The 19,889-nt window shown below is 41.2% G+C and overlaps 1 protein-coding gene across 4 annotated transcripts in view; it reads left to right on the top strand.

The window, feature by feature from the left end:
- dock3 (dedicator of cytokinesis 3) overlaps positions 1–19,889 on the top strand; it is a 919,050-nt gene that overhangs the window by 253,863 nt on the left and 645,298 nt on the right. For all 4 annotated transcript variants that reach the window (XM_039772621.1, XM_039772622.1, XM_039772620.1 and 1 more), the window contains exon 2: positions 11,547–11,630. In XM_039772621.1, the coding sequence (XP_039628555.1) occupies positions 11,547–11,630 (84 nt within the window). The remainder of the gene's footprint in view (positions 1–11,546; positions 11,631–19,889) is intronic.

The raw sequence follows: 19,889 nt of genomic DNA, 5'->3' as shown, positions 1-19,889 counted from the left end.
CATAAACAGAACTGATGTTACTGTTACTGGTGTGTGTAGTTGCAGAAAAGAACACTGGTAAACACACAAGTGCGAACGGGTCCTTAGGGTGCAGTATTCCTTATTTTCCACTCCAGAAAAACTTTAAAACTGTTTTTCAAAACTATATGCCAATTAAACCTTGCCTGTTTCACTCATGACTATCAACAACAAATGAGGTATACGTAGTAAGACAAAATGGTGGCAAGAAAATGAATAAACACAGTGCTAAAATATTGAGGCATCAAAGAAATGACTGGTACACAAACAAAAATTATAACAACAAAAATCCTAAAGTCGTGAAAATCTGAGTTTGCCAATGTTGAAGGTAAAGTCACAGAGCTGTTCTCAGGATAGGAAAAGCCAATATAATTCAGTTATTGCGTTAATTATTTGTATTTGTTAATACATGTGTCAGTTATTCTCTCATTGCTTCTAATTGCTCTTAATTAATGTCAAATCATTCACCAAATAAGGTGCGCCTTTTAGGTTTTCTCAGCCTCGTAGGTGGTCCCAAGACCCCAGCACATGACTGTATGTTATTAAAACAATGAAATGGCTTATCCTTTTCTCGCAAGGCCCTAAATATTTTTGCAAGCTGAGCGAAATGCACGAGTATAACACTGTGGCTGCCGTTTAAAGCCCCATCTAGAAGAAGCTAAACTGCCTGCTTGAATTTCACATAATCATAGCTTTTAATAAATAAGCAACCTGAAAAATGAAATATTGTGTCTTCTAGCATTTGACTCTGCAACACTCAGCAGCGTTGACAAGTTGCCAGTCGAAGTCTCAATAAAAATAACAGTTAACAGATCTCCTTTCCAAAAAAAACAGACAAACTGGTCATTATTTGACATGTTGGGAACAGAAATACTGAGCTAAACAAATATTTTTGTACCAATAGCCCGATCGTGTATATTAATCTGTAAAATTTTTCTGAAACAAAAACAGAATGTAAAAAAAAATAAAATAAAAAAACACACACAAACCAATCTTTCAAGTTTTATCTGTTTGTTACTAACAAAGTGACAAAAAAAAAGCTGTCCTAAGGCTACAAACTCGCGACTTTGCATTTTTTGCCGTGGTGAGCTGGTAACTTAGTAACGGCACAAACATTTTCACCTCATCGACTCTGCAAAGCAGCACATGGAGCCTCGGCTCCATTTAAATGTAAGCGTAGTGCCAGGCTGAGCTTTATGCCGTTACGTATCACTAATTGTCTGAGGACTGTTGGGTTCATAAATCTTCAGCGAGGATGAAGCCAAACCCAACAAACGCTCTTCTCCCACTCTCCAAAAAATGTATCCTAGATATAGTGAGATGCTGAGAGCCATTATTTATGTATATATCCATATGTTGGACTCATATATAGAAATACTTTTAGAAAATGTACTTTAGCAATATATCCTCTTAAAAAAACATACAAGGGGGTATATACTTTAAAACAGAGAAAATCAAAAAATAAAACAATGCTTCATTCAGTGTTTTACAAATGCATTGAATTTAAGGAGGCAGATGCATGCCTGGTAGGCCTGCTGTGTTAGTCTGTTCTTCCCACTCTGCCATTTGTATGGGCACAAAGGGGCAGAGGGACAGTTTAGTGTCTCCTCAAGTTATAATAACGCTTTTGTCTCTCCTCTCTAGTAATCCGTCACAATACAGACTGCAGTGTAAATTAGACTTGCTTTATAATTCAACTGATACACGCACTGACCATCAATAAGACGGCACAGTGGTTAGGCCAGCTGCCTCAACCCTACAGGTTGTTGTTCATGTTTTGTGTAAAGTTTACACATTTCTGCCTCTTTTGCATGTGGGATTTCTTTAATTTTTATTTTTGCTATACTTGACATATTGGGTTAAATGTCTAATTTAACTTGACCCGAAAACTGTGGCTGAATGGCTCTAACTGTGTCCTGTCATGGAATGGTGGCCATCTATGGCTGTTCCTGGCCTTGCACTTGATTCCTCCTGAATAGGCAGTACCACTCTGCTGCCCTCCAATGTAATAAGCGCCCTTGACACCTTAACCTACCCCTAATCCTAACCCTAACCCTCGACAAATACAAAAGATAACATCTGATCAAACATCATCAAGGATAAGCCGTAAATGTACACACATTCCAATGCAGCACATTGCTGCTTCTAAGAAGGACAATTAACTCGCTTGGTTTAGTTCTTATTTATCAAATCGATTCCAATATGTACAGAAATGTGCAGACAGTACTCCATCACTATACACAGAATTGAGATATGGTGTCCCGCAGGGCTCAGTACTGGGACCTTTACTGTTTTCACTTTACATGCTTCCACTGGGATCTCTCATTAGGAAACATAATGTTAATTTTCACTCGTATGCAGATGACACCCAGTTATACCTTTCATTTAAATCAAATGAAGTTTCTCCGATGTTGTCTTTAATTAGTTGTGTTAGTGAATTAAAGAAGTGGATGAATGAGAACTACTTGTCTTTAAATACAGATAAAACAGAGATGTTAATTGTTGGAGGGAATGACGCTGATCACAGCAATATTTTGTCATCATTTAACTCAGTTGGAATCCCAATTAATTTTACTGAATCAGCCCGCAATCTAGGAGTTATCTTTGATTCTAGCATGTCATTTAAAGCACATATTACAAAGTTGTCCAAAACATGTTTCTTCCATCTTAAAAATGTTAGGAAATTAAGGTGCTTTCTAAATAAACAGGATTCTGAGAAATTAATTCATGCATTTTCTCTAGTAGGATTGACTACTGCAATGCGGTGTTCACTGGCTGTTCAAACTGTTCTCTATACAGCCTCCAGTTAATCTAAAATGTGGCTGCAAGAATTACAAAAACAAGAAAATACGAACACATAACTCCAGTTCTTAAATCCTTACACTGGCTCCCGGTTAAATTTAGGCAGATTTCAAAATCCTCCTTTTAACATATAAAGCATTAAATGGCCGAGGTCCGGCTTACTTGTCTGAACTTATCATGACTTACAAACCTGAGCGCACATTAAGATCTCAAGATGCCGGTCTGCTTATGATTCCAAGGATTAATAAAATAACAGTGGGAGGTCGAGCTTTTAGTTACAGGGCCCCTAAACTGTGGAATGGTCTGCCTGCTACTATAAGAGATGCCCCTTCGGTCCCAGCCTTTAAATCCCGGCTGAAGACTCACTACTTCAGTTTAGCACACCCTGACTAGAGCTGCTGATTGACTGTACAGACTGCATCTCTGTTGTCAGTCATTAGCACTAAAACTAAGTAACATGATTGTTATAATTTGTTACTAACCCTCACCTATTCTGTTTCTGTTCTCTGTACTCAAATGTGGCAATTGGTGCCACGGCCCACCTGACAAGTTGTTTGCCTGCCTGTGGTAAAGTCATCCCTGATGGAGGATCACAGGAATCATGGGAAAAGGGGTCCTTTCATTGGATTGGCTGGCCGAGCAACGTTTCAGCCGTGGAATGGCCAAATGGGGAGGCAGCTTGATGGATGAGGTCTCCAGGACTCTAAAAATATCCAAATCTTATTATGTGATATCATTTACTGTTAAATTCTGCTCTGTACTTCTAAAATCTTTATTATTATGCTGTATTGAGGATTTGTTCTGTTCTGTGTATTGTATTGCCCCCCTTCTTTTGACACCCACTGCATGCCGAACCTACCTGGAAAGGGGTCTCTCTTTGAACTGCCTTTCCCAAGGTTTCTTCCATTTTTCCCTACAAGGTTTTTTTTGGGAGTTTTTCCTTGTCTTCTCAGGGAGTCAAGGCTGGGGGGCTGTCAAGAGGCAGGGTCTGTTAAAGTCCATTGCGGCACTTCCTGTGTGATTTTGGGCTATACAAAAATAAACTGTATTGTATTAACAAACATTTTATACATTTTCACTCTTGGCCTGCCTAATGCCATGCCAATATTTTATCGACCCCAGTCTAGATCTCTTTAGGGTGGTCATAACCCAATCAGAAGACAAGTTTCTGAGGGTCACCAGCTTGCGTGATAGGCACTTCACAGCCCAAAAACTTTAAGCACAGTGGTCGAGAAAAGCAAGTGTCAGAGTTTACAGCAAAGAGGAGACTTTGTGCAGTAGTCCACAGCCGATATTTCAAGGCCCTGTTTTTTCCCTTAAGGAATGGCTTTCTTAAGGCCACTATCCCCGTCAAACATGCAGCACAAAGTCTTCTCTTCGCTGTAGACTCTGACACTTGCTTTTTTCAACCAGTGTTCAGCTGTTTTGCTGTGAGGCACCTATCATGCTACCTGTTATCCTCAGAAACTCATCTTCTGATTGGCTTGTGACTTTGGGTCTGCCAGATCTCGTCCTGTCAGAGTTTCTTTTGCTTTCAAATTGCCTTTGGATTGTGTAGGTCACACCACCATACTCACCGACACTTTCATTTGTTTTGTAATTTCTCTAAATGAAAGGCCTACACTTCTAAAATTGATAATCCTCTGTCTCATCTCATTTGTTAATTGTAGTTTTCTTGCCATTATCCCTGGAGTATTGTCCAAGTCGTACTTCAGAGGGTGTAGTAACACAGGCTGGTCTAACTCAGCTTTAAGATGGAGGGTTTTTAAGAAATCAACAGAAGTTGGGACACCTGTGTAAATTGTTTGCATCAACTTGCAAGTTTTCTTTTACTTGAATTGCTGCAGAACATCTGTAGGTTGTAACCTATTAGTTGTACCCTGAAGGGCCATTTCTGATATTTCCCTTTTTTCAGTTTTTGCTAACCTAAACTTTAAATGTAAACCTCTGGCAGTTTACTGCTTACCTTTTCACCATTTTATGTCATTCATTGCATTTCAACTGATTAAATTTGAAGAAATACTGGAAAATTTGAGGTGTTCTAAAACTTTGGACTGGTAGTGTCAGTTCTGACCTGCTGATTGCTCAGTAAGAAAGAATCAAGAATTTGAACTTCATGTGTATTACTACAGCAAGTCAGTGTAGCGACCTGAAAAGAGGAGTGAAATGTGCCCGTCTCGGCTGATTGAACACAACATGTGCCACTGCGTTCATCGGCAGCAGCTTGTTAGCACATGCAGGTGCTCCTGCCAGTTGAAAATTGCAGTAAATCAGACATGATAAGACCAAAGCCTGATCCAGAGGTTGTACTGCATATTTTGGATTGGATTTATAGGGTGGTCCAGATCTAATTATGCAATTATCATTACACTATAACTTATTAAGTTTATTACATAGAGAATTCACAAAAAATTATTTTTGTTTCCAATAGATAATAATAATAATAATACATTTTATTTATATAGCGACTTTCCCATGCTCAAGGCACTTCACAGAGTTTAAGAGAGAATGGCAGGGTATACAGTATATAGCATTGTACAAAACAAATAAATAAATAAAGAAGATTAAGACAGTAAATTCAGGGAAAAGCATAACAGACAACACAATTGATGGCCTCGCACACACACATACAGGTTATATGAGCATCTTGACAGAGAGGTAAACTGAGAGAAGGGTAATAAAGTCAGGTAGAGCTAAAAGCCTTCCTTATCAGATGAGTTTTGAGTTGTTTTTTAAAAGAATTCATGGAGTCAGCTGACCTGATTAATTTCCGTAGGTCATTCCAGAGTCTGGGCGCTATACTGCTGAAGGCCCTGTCACCCATGGAGTGTAGATTAGTGTGGGGTACAACAAGATTGCCAGAATCAGAGGACCTTAATGGGTGGGCAGGCACATAGTGATGGAGGAGGTCACTGATGTAGTTTGCCGCGAGGTTATTTAAGGCTTTGCAGGTTATTAGTAGGATTTTATATTCGATTCAGTAAGACAAAGGGAGCCAGTGAAGACGGAGCAGCATGGGTGTGATGTGCTCACTGCTGCTGGTTCGAGTAAGGACTCTTGCAGCCGAGTTTTGAATAAGCTGGAGCTGTGATATAAGATTAGAAGGGGCACCTGCCAACAGCGAGTTACAATAATCGAAGCGGGATGTGATAAAAGCATGGACAAGTTTCTCAGCATTAGAAAAGGAGAGGAAGGAGCGAACACGGGATATGTTACGGAGGGGAAAGTAAGAAAGTTTCTTAATGTGATTTATGTGGGCGGAATAAGAAAGGGAGGAATCAAAAATGACACCGAGATTCTTTGCAGTAGAGGCAGGTCTGATGAGATCACCGCCAAGATGGACTGGGAAGGAGCTCATTTTATTAAGTTGCACTTCAGTCCCAATTTGCAGGAGTTCAGTTTTGTTGCAATTTAATTTTAAAGAGTTCTGCTCCATCCAGGTTTTAATTTCACTAAGGCAGGTTGTGAGATGAGAAAGCTCTGATGAAGTTCTACTTTTAACACTGAAGTAGAGTTGAGTATCATCTGCATAAAAATGATAGCCCAGTCCATAGCTACGAATAATATGGCCAAGGGGAAGCATATAAATACAGAAGAGAAGAGGGCCGAGGACAGAGCCCTGAGGAGCTCCTTGTGTGACTGGCGCCAAGCTGGATCTGCTGTTGCCAAGACTAACAAACTCTAGATGGCAGCACCTTCCCTGCATTCCAAAATGGCGGGGAGACGGTTGTCAGTCGAACAGCGGGTGCTATGTGTTCGCTTTTTCATAATTGCATAATTAGATCTGGACCATCCTGTACTGTATTGTCATTCAAACCATACAACAAGGAGTGCATGGCTGAACAAAACTGTGTTTCTCCAGGCTTAGTTTGCAAACACAAACACAGAGACAAGTGCACGTTATACAACAACAGGTACACATAATAGACAGCATCAGCAGACAGAATAAGTGTTGTGAAAGAAGCCCGGACACAGACAGACACCAGGATGCAAATTGTCCAAAAGCTCACACTTTTCTTTTTCCTTTTCTGCTACACACAACCCAGTGCACCAAACAGCCACAATAACTCATTCCTTTCCACTTTTCTTTACTTTCCTTCTTTTCTTCTGCCGCCTCTCCTCCTCTCCTCCCAAGCTTCATCTACCTTCCACCCGACTCTGGCTCCTTGAATGGAGTGAGGTGGCACCTTTTATAATGTGCTTCAGGTGCTCCCCAATGACCTTCCTACAGCACTTCCTGGTGTGGCGGAAGTGCTGCATGGGAACCCAGAAGCACTCCTGGTGTACATGGTTCCTGTTCCTGCAGCACTTCCTTGTGTGGTGGAAGTGCTGCAGTTCATTGCTCTGGAACCATCCAGGCTCACCCTCACCGGGTTGAGTTTCCCAGCTCCGTATCCTTGGCCCTGATGCAATCTAAGGGGGCTGCCCTCTTATGCCCCGGGGAAGATATCACCCCTTTCCCAGTCCTTCCCTTCTCCAGGCGCCCCAGTGGGGTAAGGTCCCCGGTCGTCTGCCACAATGTATAATCCAAAAGATGACATCGGTGAATGGTTGGAAAGTGTTCAATTGACGAAAGACATTAACATAATGCACAGACATAACAGCATTTTAGAAGATATGAGATTCCGATTGTACAGTCTATTTGTCAGATACGGTCTGATAATGTAGACCTGAATGAATCTTCAGTGGTCAGTGAAGGAAAGCTGGTCATCGATCACTACTCCAAGGTTGTGTATTCACTTGGCTGGTGTCCACAACAGTGAGACAAGCTGAACAGAGATGGGGTGCTGAATAAAAGGGGTTGAGTGAAATAAAAAGGAGGTCAGTCTTTGTGAGGCTGAGCTGGAGAAGATGCTCCATCATCAAGGTTAACGTATCAGTGAGAAATGCTGAAATTCTAGCTCTGATACGCTAAAGGGCCCATCATTAGCATAGTACTGATATGGAAATATATGGGACTAAATGATAGGGCCTGGTAAGGTGACGTACAGAAAGAAGAAGAGAGGACTCCCACACTGATCCTTGGGGCAACCTTGTCATCCATCCTCGCCATAACACGTGGTAGGATCTGCCCAAGAAGAAGGATTCAAGCCCTCTGAGAACAGTCTCAGTGGTGCCAAGGTCAGAGAGGGTGGCAGGGAGGATCTGATGGCTAACTGTTTCAAAAGTGGAAGAGAGATCTAGACGGATGAAGACAAGTGGCATGTTAGTAGCTTTGGTAGATGACAAGTTGTTGCTAAGTTTATTTCTTTTAATATCGTTGCAGAACTAGAGTGATATGAATATTGTAAGATTGTAAGAATTCACTCGACACACTTAAAAGGGTTTGGGGCAGCTACCCATATATTATTCCTGGCTGCAAAAGAGTCTTTGTATAATACAGAGATGTTCTCTATATCGAGTCCAAAACAGAACTGAAGAAGGGTTGACAAGATGGCGTCTTTAAGGGATAGGACAGGAAGTGATGTTTCTTCACTAGTCAGCCGAAACTGGAAGTGATATTCTTCTAGTTGCCGGAACCGGAAGTGACGTCATCTGTTTTAAATCAGACAGGTTTTCCCGTGGCTGGTCTGTAGAGATAACAGGAGAAGGTTTAGTGCACCCCGCCACCCCCTGGCCTGGCGTGGAATTACCTTTACTTGGTCCATACAACATCTTCCCAGGCGCACATGTGTGACAATATAAATGCAGAACTAGAGTGATATGAAGCTGAAAAGAAGATCTGATTCATGGGAAGTCAAGTCAGGCTGGGATTGGATTTTTTTTTTATTGCATTGTATTCTGCATTTTCATTGGTTCGTTGTTTGTGTCTGTGGCACGGGTGTCATTCTGCTGCCATGTATTAAACTGATCATATAGAAATATCCCAACCGCATCATTTATTGTAAGTGGCTTCACGGCATTGCATTCCAAGTGGTTAAAATGGCATTCTGCAAGCTGCGGATTACCGCGACTGGGGTTTGTGGTGTACAAAGTGAGAGAGGCATGGAGTCGGAGATCATTATTCCTGATAAAATACTGTGAATTGTATGATGGAAAAAGAGAAATAAAAATATGTAACTTTTTAATCATATTATCTATCAAGTGTGGCGTTGTGGCTGTGTTTCAGAGACTAACAGGAGGAAACAGTTGAGAGGTTTGTGACTTTTTGCACACTTTTTGTGCAGCCTTAGCCTAACTGGGGATAGCCATCTTGTTGGAGTGTGTTGGAACGTTTTCAGTTCATTTTTTATAATATGGTGAGTTCTCTAATTAAATGTGAGAATGTAACAATAATAACAATAATGCGTTTTATTTATGTAGCGCCTTTCATACACTCGAGAACACTTTACAATTCAACAGAAAACACATTTACAAGACAGCAGAAGTTACATACAAGAAAATGAATAATACTCGTTGAAAAGATGTATTCTTAACAGGAGTTTGAAAGATTTGTCAGATACGGTCTGATCATGAAGACCTAAATGAATCTTCAGTGGTCAGTGAAGGAGAGCTGGTCATCGATCACTACTCCAAGGTTGTGTACTCACTTGGCTGGTGTCCGCAACAGTGAGACAAGCTGAACAGAGATGGGGTGCTGAATAGAAGGGATTGAGTGAGATAAAAAGGAGGTCAGTCTTTGTGAGGCTGAACTGGAGAAGATGCTCCATCATCAAGGTTAACGTATCAATGAGAAATGCTGAAATTCTAGCTCTGATCCTCTAAAGGGCCCATCATTAGCATAGTACTGATATGGAAATATATGGGACTAAATGATAGGGCCTGGTAAGATGACGTACAGAAAGAAGAAGAGAGGACTCCCACACATTGAAAAGATGTATTCTTAACAAAAGTTTGAAATGAATAATAGATTTTTCCTCGTGAAGACTGAGAGGAAGGACATTCCAAATTTTAGGGGCTATCATATTGAAAGCTCTGCCACCTATAGTTACTAACGTGTATTTTAGTACAGTGAGTAAATTAGTGTCCGATGACCTTAATGCACGTACAGGAGTGTAAGGAAGCAGCAGCTCAGGCAGATAATGAGAGGCTTAACCATGAAGGGCTTTAAAGGTGGTGAGAATAATTTTCTATTTAATTCTTGAAGAATCTGGTAACCAGTGGAGTGATGTGAGCAGATTTTTTAGTGTGTGTGAGTAGACGAGCAGTAGAATTCTGAACATACTGTAATCTATTGATACATTGAGTCAGGAGGCCATAAAATAATGCATTGCAATAGTCCAGACGGGTAGTGATGAAGGCATGAATGAGTGTTTCAGTATCCTTCACACTGAGGAAAGAATGCAGATGAGCAATGTTGCGAAGATGAAAAAAAATCTGTCTGTACTATTAAACTAATGTATGGTTAGAAACTAAGGAGCTGATCAAAGATGACATCCAAATTACGGACTGATGTTGAGGGTTCAACCAGGATCCCATCAATATCACTTTTTAGCTCAGGAAGGGTAGAGAGGACAGATTTGGTACCAACCAATAGGATTTCTGTTTTATCAGGATTAAGTCCTGTGGTGAGTTTAAAATGATCCATCCATCCATCCTCTTCCGCTTATCCGAGGTCGGGTCGCGGGGGCAGCAGCTTAAGCAGAGAGGCCCAGACTTCCCTCTCCCGGCCACTTCTTCCAGCTCTTCCGGGAGAATCCCAAGGCGTTCCCAGGCCAGCCGGGAGACATAGTCCCTCCAGCGTGTCCTGGGTCTTCCCCGGGGCCTCCTCCCGGTTGGACATGCCCGGAACACCTCACCAGGGAGGCGTCCAGGAGGCATCCTGATCAGATGCCCGAGCCACCTCATAAGTTTAAAATGAGTTCATCAAGAACACGGGGACACAGTTGGAAACTTGTTAAGGTTAAATTTTGTACAAATATTAGACGTTTTTCTTTACACAGAGAATCACAGACACTTGAAATAAGTGACCAAGTAGTGTGGTAGACAGTAGGACTTTAGAGACCTTCAAAACTCGACTTGATGTTATTTCAAATGAATAAAGAGGATAGGACTGGTGAGCTTTGTTGGGCTGAATGGTCTGTTCCTGTCTGGATTATTCTAATGTTGTAAAAAATCTGTATCCTTAAATGCGATAGTTTTGTATTTAGTGAGTGGTATCATCTGTTCTTCCCTTTTGCCTTGAGAGTTGTAACAGCTTCTGCGCCTGCACTCGGTGTGTTTCACTATGCAAGAACAAAATATTTTCTACTATTGTATTATATTTCTGAGGTGGCCATGACAGATTGGCAACCTGTCTCTGTGAAAAGAATTATTTGTGTTCTCTTTTGTGTTTTGTATTGACCCCATTTTTTAGACTAATCGCATGCCCAGCCTACCTGGAAGGGGGGTCTAGCTGTGAATTGCATTTCCCAAAATTTTTTTCCTAATTTTTTTTCCTACAAGGTTGTTTTTTTTGGGAAGTTTGTTCTTGTCTTCTTAGAGAGTCAAGGCCTTGGGGTGTCAAAAACAGGACCTTTTAAATACCATCGAGGCATACCTAGTGTGATTTTGGGCTATACAAGAAATAAATTGTTGATGTTGTTGAACATGCACATGCTGGCAGCCCAGTTCATTCAGGTGGGTGCTGCCCTAGTGGTGGATGAGCCCCCTTCCAGGCCATCTTCCCATAAAAGCACTCCGGTGAGGGTTCTCAGTACTGGTACAGTGCCATGTAAAAAGAAGGATTACTGGTGTAGGAGTTGGCAAAAAAATTAAAACATTTCTCTTTTTTTTTCCATGCACAGTGATCTGCAATTTCCGTGGGTCCGTTCCACAAGGATTAATTCTGGAGATTGGAGAAACGGTGCAGATCCTGGAAAAATGTGAAGGTAAGAGAAATCTAAGAAATTAGTTTTTCTTCCCCATTCATGTTCCTTCTGTCAGTGTAGTGCACAACTGACTACACAGCAGCTGCTTTGTTCATTCTGCGTGTTGTTTTCCCCAGAACTGCCTTTAACTGCTTGGTCAGGCAGCTGGCCCGCTTCCCCTTTCACATCTCTATATTAGCTCCTGACAAGTCAGCCATATTGTACTTGTACAGCAGGTCATCCATTTGATTAGTCTTTCCAGCTCCGGGCTTTTCTTCATCTATGTCATGCATTTGGTGGATTTTTTTTTGTTTTTGGATAGCATTAAACAATTAAAAGTACATCTTAAAAACAAGAACAATTTGAGATTTCTACTACGAGTAGTCAGAGTTGTTGTAATTATATTTATCTCCTTTGCAGCGATTCTACTAAGAAATGTAAATGCTTATTACTGATGGCAATACATTCTTCTTCTTGAATATTTCAATTGGTGATCACTTTTCTGTTGTGCACCAGTTGTACGTGGTTGATATCAGGTCTCATTACTTTTGTCTGACTGTAGTTTACAGAAACAGTTTTCCCATTTTGTTGCATATTTTCACACTCAGATCCTTCTTATAAATGAGACCCCAGGTGTCTTGAGCCTTGAAGTAACAGTAATGACTAATATTCCACGATGTCTTTATTTAATGTATATCAAATAGAAAGTATGGACTATTTAAGAGATGCTGACTTCTTCTTCTTTATCTTTTCCCACTTCTATGTGGGGTTAATGTGCTTGATCAACCTTCTCCTGCACTTCCTTTTCAGTCAAGTCCTTTTCCTTCAGATCTTCTTCTTCTTTATCCATCCACCTGCTCTTCAGCCTCCCTCACTTTCTCTATCCCAGTACTTCCATTGCCATCACTCTTTTGTCCACATATTAATTGTCTCTCTTCATCACGTGTCCATACCACTTCAACCTACTTTCCTGTACTTTCTTAGATATCTCTCCCAATTTTGTTGTACCTTTTATTTTGATAATTTCTTTTTCTGTTATTTTTGTAACTCCACACATCCATCTCAACATTCTCATTTCTGTTACATCCAACTTCTTTTCCTGCACTAGCTTTACTGTGCATGTCTCAGCTCCATACGTCATTGCTGGTATTAACACGGTCTTAAAAACCTGACCTTTAGTCTTCGACTTAATTCTTCAGTCACACAAAACTCCTGATACCTTCTTCCAATTGTTCCATCCACACTGCACTCTATGAGTTATCCCTGCATCTAGTTTTCCATCTTGGGCTACCACTGGTCTTATATATTTACATTTATCCTCTCTTTTCAAAAGCTCTCCCTGTAGTCTAACTTCTGAATTATGATCATCATTAAACCTTATATAGTCTGTCTTGTTCTTCCTATTTATCTTCAATCCTCTATCCTCCAAAACCCTTGTCCATTCTCCCAACTTCCTCTCCACTTCCCTGTTCCTGGTGCTACACCACAAAATGTCGTCAGCAAAAAGTCTGCACCAGATGGGATTGGTCTCTTATCCCTTGACTGCACACATCCATAACCAGATTAAAGAAATAAGGACTTGAAGAAGACCCCTGGTGTAGATCTACTCAAACTGGGATCTCGTCTGTTACCCCAGCACTGCTTTTAACTCGAGTCCTCACTCCCTCATACATATCCTGGACTATCTTCACACACTTTTCTGGTCCTCCTTTCTCACTCATGCACCTCCAGACTTCTTGACGTGACATGACACTCTATCATAAACTGTCTCCAAATCAATAAAAACCTCATGCATGTGGTAAAGTGAGGTCCACAGCTGATAGGCATCATGTAAATTTCCCCTTGGGATTATTAAAGTATCTATTATATAGTGCCTTTCATGGCTATCTATCTATCTATCTATCTATCTATCTATCTATCTATCTATCTATCTATCTATCTATCTATCTATCTATCTATCTATCTATCTATCTATCATATAGTGCCTTTCATGCCTATCTATCTATCTATCTATCTATCTATCTATCTATCTATCTATCTATCTATCTATCTATCTATCTATCTATCTATCTATCTATCTATCTTTTAAATAAATAATCGCTGCACTATTGTCTTGGTATGAGGGAGCATGGTAGTGTGGCGAGAGCGGTTCCTGGGCACAATGCAGGGAGTGGACAGACCTACACTAAGTGCACAGGTGTAGGATCGTCTGTGACCCTAACTGGCACTGGGAGCTGCTAATCGACACAGCTTTGGCACGGGTGCGAGGAGAGAAAGGAATCGAAAAGAAAAGGCAGAATGGAGTTACTGAGAGAAGAAGGCAGGAGGTGAAAAGAACCGAAGTGTGGGCACAAGCGAGCAAGGGAAACAAAAGAGTCAAAAAAGGATCGGCAGTTTAAGAAGGAGAGGAAAGGAACAAAGGAAGGAGGATCAGAGGTTAAAGGATGGAGAGAAAGGCAGGAGCAGTGGTGAGCTGGTGCTTAGGAGAGAAGCCCCAGGAGGTAGCGTATGGCCGGCACTCAGAAGGGGTCACGAGGATCACTCCTGTTGAACAATCAGGAGCAGGAGTGATCGTTAAGCTCAGGAGAAAGCTTTTGCCGGGTGAAGCCTGTGATTGGCAGCAGAGGGAGGATGGCGCTCTTTCGCCAGGTGGAGCCTGGAGTGGGAGCAGGGTCCGGTGATTCCTCATACAACACCGGGGATCGGGCAGGCCAAGACTGATGGGTGTTTGTGCCTGTTGGTGGACGTCTCTCCGTGCTGCGAGGTCCGAGTAGGAAAAGCCGGAGAGACGTCAGTGTTAAAAGGGAAGCACTGGAGAAGAGAATTTTAAAGAGGACTCTTGCATTGTTTTAACCTCGTTTTTATTGGATTATTTATTGATTTTAACCTCCACCAGCACTTAGATGATTTTATGGAATATTTATTTAGTAACTATTATTTTGAGCGCTGTACTTTGGACGCCACTTGGATTTTGATTTGTTTTAATAAAAGCACAAGCACTTTTCACCATCCCCTTGTTTGGTGTGTTTTTCCTCATCAGCCATGCTCATCTTGAATATGGTACTGTTGGCGTCGGGTTCAGGAGGCTCCCTAAAATGAAGAGGGAGCAAGGAGTCGATCAGCAATGTCACAGTGCAAACCTTTCTCTTTTTCTGGATGCCTCTCTATGAATTGTCTCAATGCAAAGACTGCACCAGTTGCTCCACTCTCTGGTATAAACCCAAATTGCAAATCCACTACGCTGGTCTCTTTACTAATTCTTCTCCTTATAACCCTTTCCCAAATGCTGACTGAGATGTCTAAACTTCATGCTATGAAATGTTCCACTATGTGTATTAGTCAATAGAATTAGCATGTAACGTAACATAATATAACATTTTCAAGCTCACTAAATTCAGTTCAGAGTCATGGGGGACACAAGTCTATTTGTGCAGAATTGAGACCAGGAACCGAACCTAAAGGGAGTGCCAGTTTATCACCGACTATCAGGAAGGTTTTACATTTAAACACAGTTTTATTTCTGGTAGAACTCACCTCTGAAAGATGCTCCCTATTGTTTAAGGGATAAATCATTTGCCGTGCCATGCTACGCACAGCTTTCATGACACGCACAGCAGAAAAAGCAGAGGTCAGCGTGTTTTTCATAACAGCCTTCTTCACGTAAAGAGTGTTTTGTCAACGGCAGCCTGCCGACCAAATGAAAATCATTTGAAAGACACTTACCAATAGAAAGCATACCCCAAGGGAAATAAGAACACATCAGAAAAACAAATAAAATAAATGCGTCCTATTACTCTGTGGCTCCCTAACAGCTCATTAAAAGCAGAACATTTGGATCTTCTGTCTTGTTCGCAAATATTGCTTTAGCAACGTTTCATTTGGCAGCTTTTCTCGCTGAAGAGAAAGCGTACTAAGTAGTGTCGTATGATGGAATATCTTTCTAATTGCTTACCGTTTGTGTAAAAAAAAAAGATTTCTGCTGCCCGGAAATGACATGTGGTTACTTTAAGACTACAAATTGACAAGGAGATGCGTAAACTAAATTATACAAGGCTTCATTGCTGCCGGGCATCTGTGCTTCGTGTCTCAATACTTGCTGATACTTTAATTACATTGCACAAATTTAAAACACACTGCGGGCAGGCGTGGACTGTCTGCTTTGTAATAGAGTGAGGTACGTCTCCTACAAATGATGCATTCCCAATAAATGGATGTGTCCTCCAAGTAGAAGCCAAGTGTCCTCTACCCAGTGGTATTAGTGGAACTCATTAAGTTCATTATGGGTTGGTCTGTTCTCATTCAACACACAGGTGGTTTCAGAAATAATAAAGACCTAAAGACTGACACACCAGTGTCCCCAAGAATAACCTAGACACATGGAGGCTGGCCAACCTTGGCAATTCTACTTATGAATCAATGCTGCATCATTCCCATGGTGCAGTCTTCTATTGGGGGCGTCCCCCCTCAGCCTGCTAACCCTGTGAGAAAGACAGCGGCATCTCCCCACACAATTGGGAGTCCCAAAAGCATATAAGTCCTATAAATACTTCCAAAATCGTCCACTAGGGTGGGGATTACCATCACAGCCCTGACTAGAATCAAAAAGGGACTTCAAAGAATGTTTTTAAATTAAAAAGGTTTATTTTTAACAAAATCATCCCATGAATAAAAGCAAGTTCCGTAGAGCGCAAAGGCAAAACAGATTTGCATAAAAAGCATAAGCAATCCAAAGTGAACAAGTCTCTTGGGCCCATTTTTATGCTATTAATCTATGTGAATATTACTTTTATTTGTTATCTGTGCCAATGCCTGTGTTATGTTTCGTGCATTTTGTGGGCGGTCCCCCAAGAGAGGGGACCACCCACCAATCACCGCCAGAAACTGCCCTCCACCTAAGTATTCCACATAAAGTCAAAAAACAGAGGAAGAGGTTTAAAAAATACCAGAAACCTTCAAAAAGTACATAAAACCACAATTAACTCCCCACTCCCAGTACACATTCAAAATAAACCACCAGGAACTATGGGAGACTCTCCATATTTATAAGCTGGAGGGCAGTGCCTGGCAGTGATTGGCAGGTGGTCCCCTCTATTGGGGAGCTACCCACAAAACATGGAACATAACACAGGCATTGGCAACAGAGCAGATAACAAATAACAGCCCCTCTGCTCACACCCCCTCCGTAAGGCAGAGAGAGTGAGAAAGATAGAGAGAAGCAAACAATCTCAAGCACCGTGCGGGAAGCATATCGTATATCATTGAGGAGTTTTAGTTAATACGTAATACATGCTCTGATTGGGTAGCTTCTAAGCCATCCGCCAATAGCGTCTCTTGTATGAAATCAACTGGGCAAACCAACTGAGGAAGCATGTACCATAAATTAAAAGACCCATTGTCTGCAGAAAGCGGCGAACCAGCGAAAAATCCGTGATATATATTTAGATATGCTTACATTTAAAATCCGCGATAGAGTGAAGCCGCGAAAGTCGAAGCGCGATATAGCGAGGGATTACTGTATATATAAAAAAGTCAATGTGTGTATGTATGTCCCAGCATCACGTCCGAACGGCTGGAGCGATTTTAATGAAACTTGGTATACATGTTCTTCATTAGTCGACTAAAAATACTGTAGGGTGAAATCAGCCGTAACCCACCCCCTTCTGGATATGGGGGTGATCTTGTGGTCTTGTGTGCTCGTTATCATCCAGTTGACACACGGAACGACCACCAGAGGGCGAACCGGAGGCGACTGCCAGCATTCTTTATGTTTGAGCACCACCATCGCACGCCCCCGTTGCTTTTGAAATTAAATAGAGTTCTACGCGTGGAAGTGTGTGTGTCTGTCCGGCCCGGAAGTGAGACGTAGAGTCGGGGTGAGGGCTCCAGCGAGGCTAGTACACCGGCAAAAGGAAAACTCCTAAGAAAGACAGTCGCTTAGCTCAGCGTTTCTCAACCTTTAAGTATTTGCGACCCGAGTTTTCATACCAGTTTTAATCGCACACCCCTTAACATTTTTTTGAAATGTAGATGCATATTTTATTATACCTACTTAACTTTTATCGACATTTATCTAACTGTATATTTATTGTTCTAGTATCAGAATGTAGTTTAAGTTAATTTGTTTTGGTTTCAACAGATGTATTTTTTATATTTTTGATTCTTGTTTTCTATTTTTCACATCTTCGCGCCCCCCTTTTTGTTACTTCGTGCCCCCCTAGGGGGGCCCGCCCCACAGGTTGAGAACCACTGGCTTAGCTGCTAATGCACAAGCAATGGGAGCACTTCGGCAACATGAATCCTTCTAGCAGAGAGATGCCCAGAGTAGTTCTGACGATTTAAATACTTTCTAGGATCCAATGCTTTTAACAGCACAGGCTTACACAGTTAGGAAATACCAGGCGACTGCCAGCATTTTTTATTTTTGAGCAGCACCACGCCACTGTTGCTTTTCAAATAGATAGATAGATAGATAGATAGATAGATTTTAGTATAGTAGGCAGGATAAGGTAGATAGATAGATAGATAGATAGATAGATAGATAGATAGATAGATAGATAGATAGATAGATAGATAGATAGATAGATAGATAGATAGATAGATTTTAGTATAGTAGGCAGGATAAGGTAGCTAGATAGATAGATAGATAGATAGATAGATAGATACTTTATTAATCCCAAGGGGAAATTCACATTGAAACACAGTTGGCCGGTTCAGAGCGTCAACTGGATGATAACATACATACAACACTGCAAGACAAGCACATTAGTGAGTCTTTATCCATCCATCCATTATCCAACCCGCGTTATCCTAACTACAGGGTCACGGGAGTCTGCTGGAGCCAATCCCAGGCAACACAGGGCGCAAGGCAGGAAACAAACCCCGGGCAGGGTGCCAACCCACTGCAGTAACAGAGACATATTCATTGCATTTGTCATTCCAAAAATGTATTACAACAATTTTTTGTGATGTGCCATCTGTTGGAATGATAAATGCAATACATTGCAAAATTCATTTCAATAGATGGTGCACTGCAAATGTTGATACTCAGGTCTGTGTTGATTACTTAGATTTCAACCCATCTTAGACAGGTAGCACAGCTAGTCTTTATATATAAAACACAGGGAGAACATGCAAACTCCACACAGGGAGGACCCGGGAAGCGAACCCAGGTTTATTGTTTGTTAATTTATTTTTATATTTAAAGTTGTGTTTTTTTTTATTATGTTTTCTCATACAATTTAAAAAAGACTTTATTTTCCTCCCAGGCAACGCTGGGTATTTCAGCTAGTATTTATTAAAAATAGAATAATCTCTACATATGTAAAATCCAACTTCTGTCTGTATGTCTGTCCGCTTTTCACGAGAGAACTACTTAACGGATTTAGATCGGGTTTTTTTCTATAATTTGCTTGAACATTCCATTTGATTTTGCGACTTTTCTCATCATGTATCGCTTGCAGGAGTGATTTATTTGCGCTAATCCGAGACAGGGGCTGCGGGCCGAGGGGAGGGCGGCGAGGCATCAGGAGTAGGGAGCCGGGCAGGGTCCTCCTCACTCACGTGCCAGCCTCTGTTCTAATTGGTCTATCTCTCATCTCGTTTTGGAGTGTACCTTAGCTCCGCTTAGCTAGTGATATCTGTTTGTTTATTGATTTTTAAAGTTTCTCCAGTTTCATCACTACACAGGCAGAGCTGCGGGGGGCCGCGAGTATCAATATGAAAATATAAATGATAGAACATATAAGTGAATAGTGAATAATAATGAAGTCTGCATGTAAAGCATGTTGCACACAATCACATCGGGAGTCCCTTCAAGGCTCTAATGCAAGAAATGGTTCCAACCCAAAGTGGTGTTGCAAGGTCGTTGTCTCCTTCTCTTCTTTCATCTACAGACCAGAGGAGGAAACTTGAGATTACTGACATCACTTCCAGGGGCAGCCTGGTAGTTGTGCCCCAGTGGGTATTCAGGAGATCATCAGAACGGAAGTCGGTGGTCACTCATGAACCCACGATGCATTGCATTCTTTCATTATTTGTTTTATAGCAAACTTTAGTTTCTGTTGCCTTACTTAATAAATGGGATGCCAGGGTGGTCCTCAACACTTCATTAAGTCCCCGCTTATTTTCTTAAAAAAATTTAAATATACCCTAACTGTAAAACCCAAAAGGTTAAACAATAGTTTTCGTAAAGAAAGGGAAAGTTGAAGTTTAGCAGCAAAAGAAATATCAGTGTCCGAGGAAGGAATTGTCTCTGTGGATTCAGCAAGTGGGCTAATGCAT

Source organism: Polypterus senegalus, chromosome 12, assembly GCF_016835505.1.
Source record: "Polypterus senegalus isolate Bchr_013 chromosome 12, ASM1683550v1, whole genome shotgun sequence".
In the NCBI taxonomy this organism is placed as follows: domain Eukaryota; kingdom Metazoa; phylum Chordata; class Cladistia; order Polypteriformes; family Polypteridae; genus Polypterus; species Polypterus senegalus.
The sequence above is the reverse complement of the archived record's forward strand: the minus strand, read 5'-3'. Positions and strand labels throughout refer to the sequence as shown.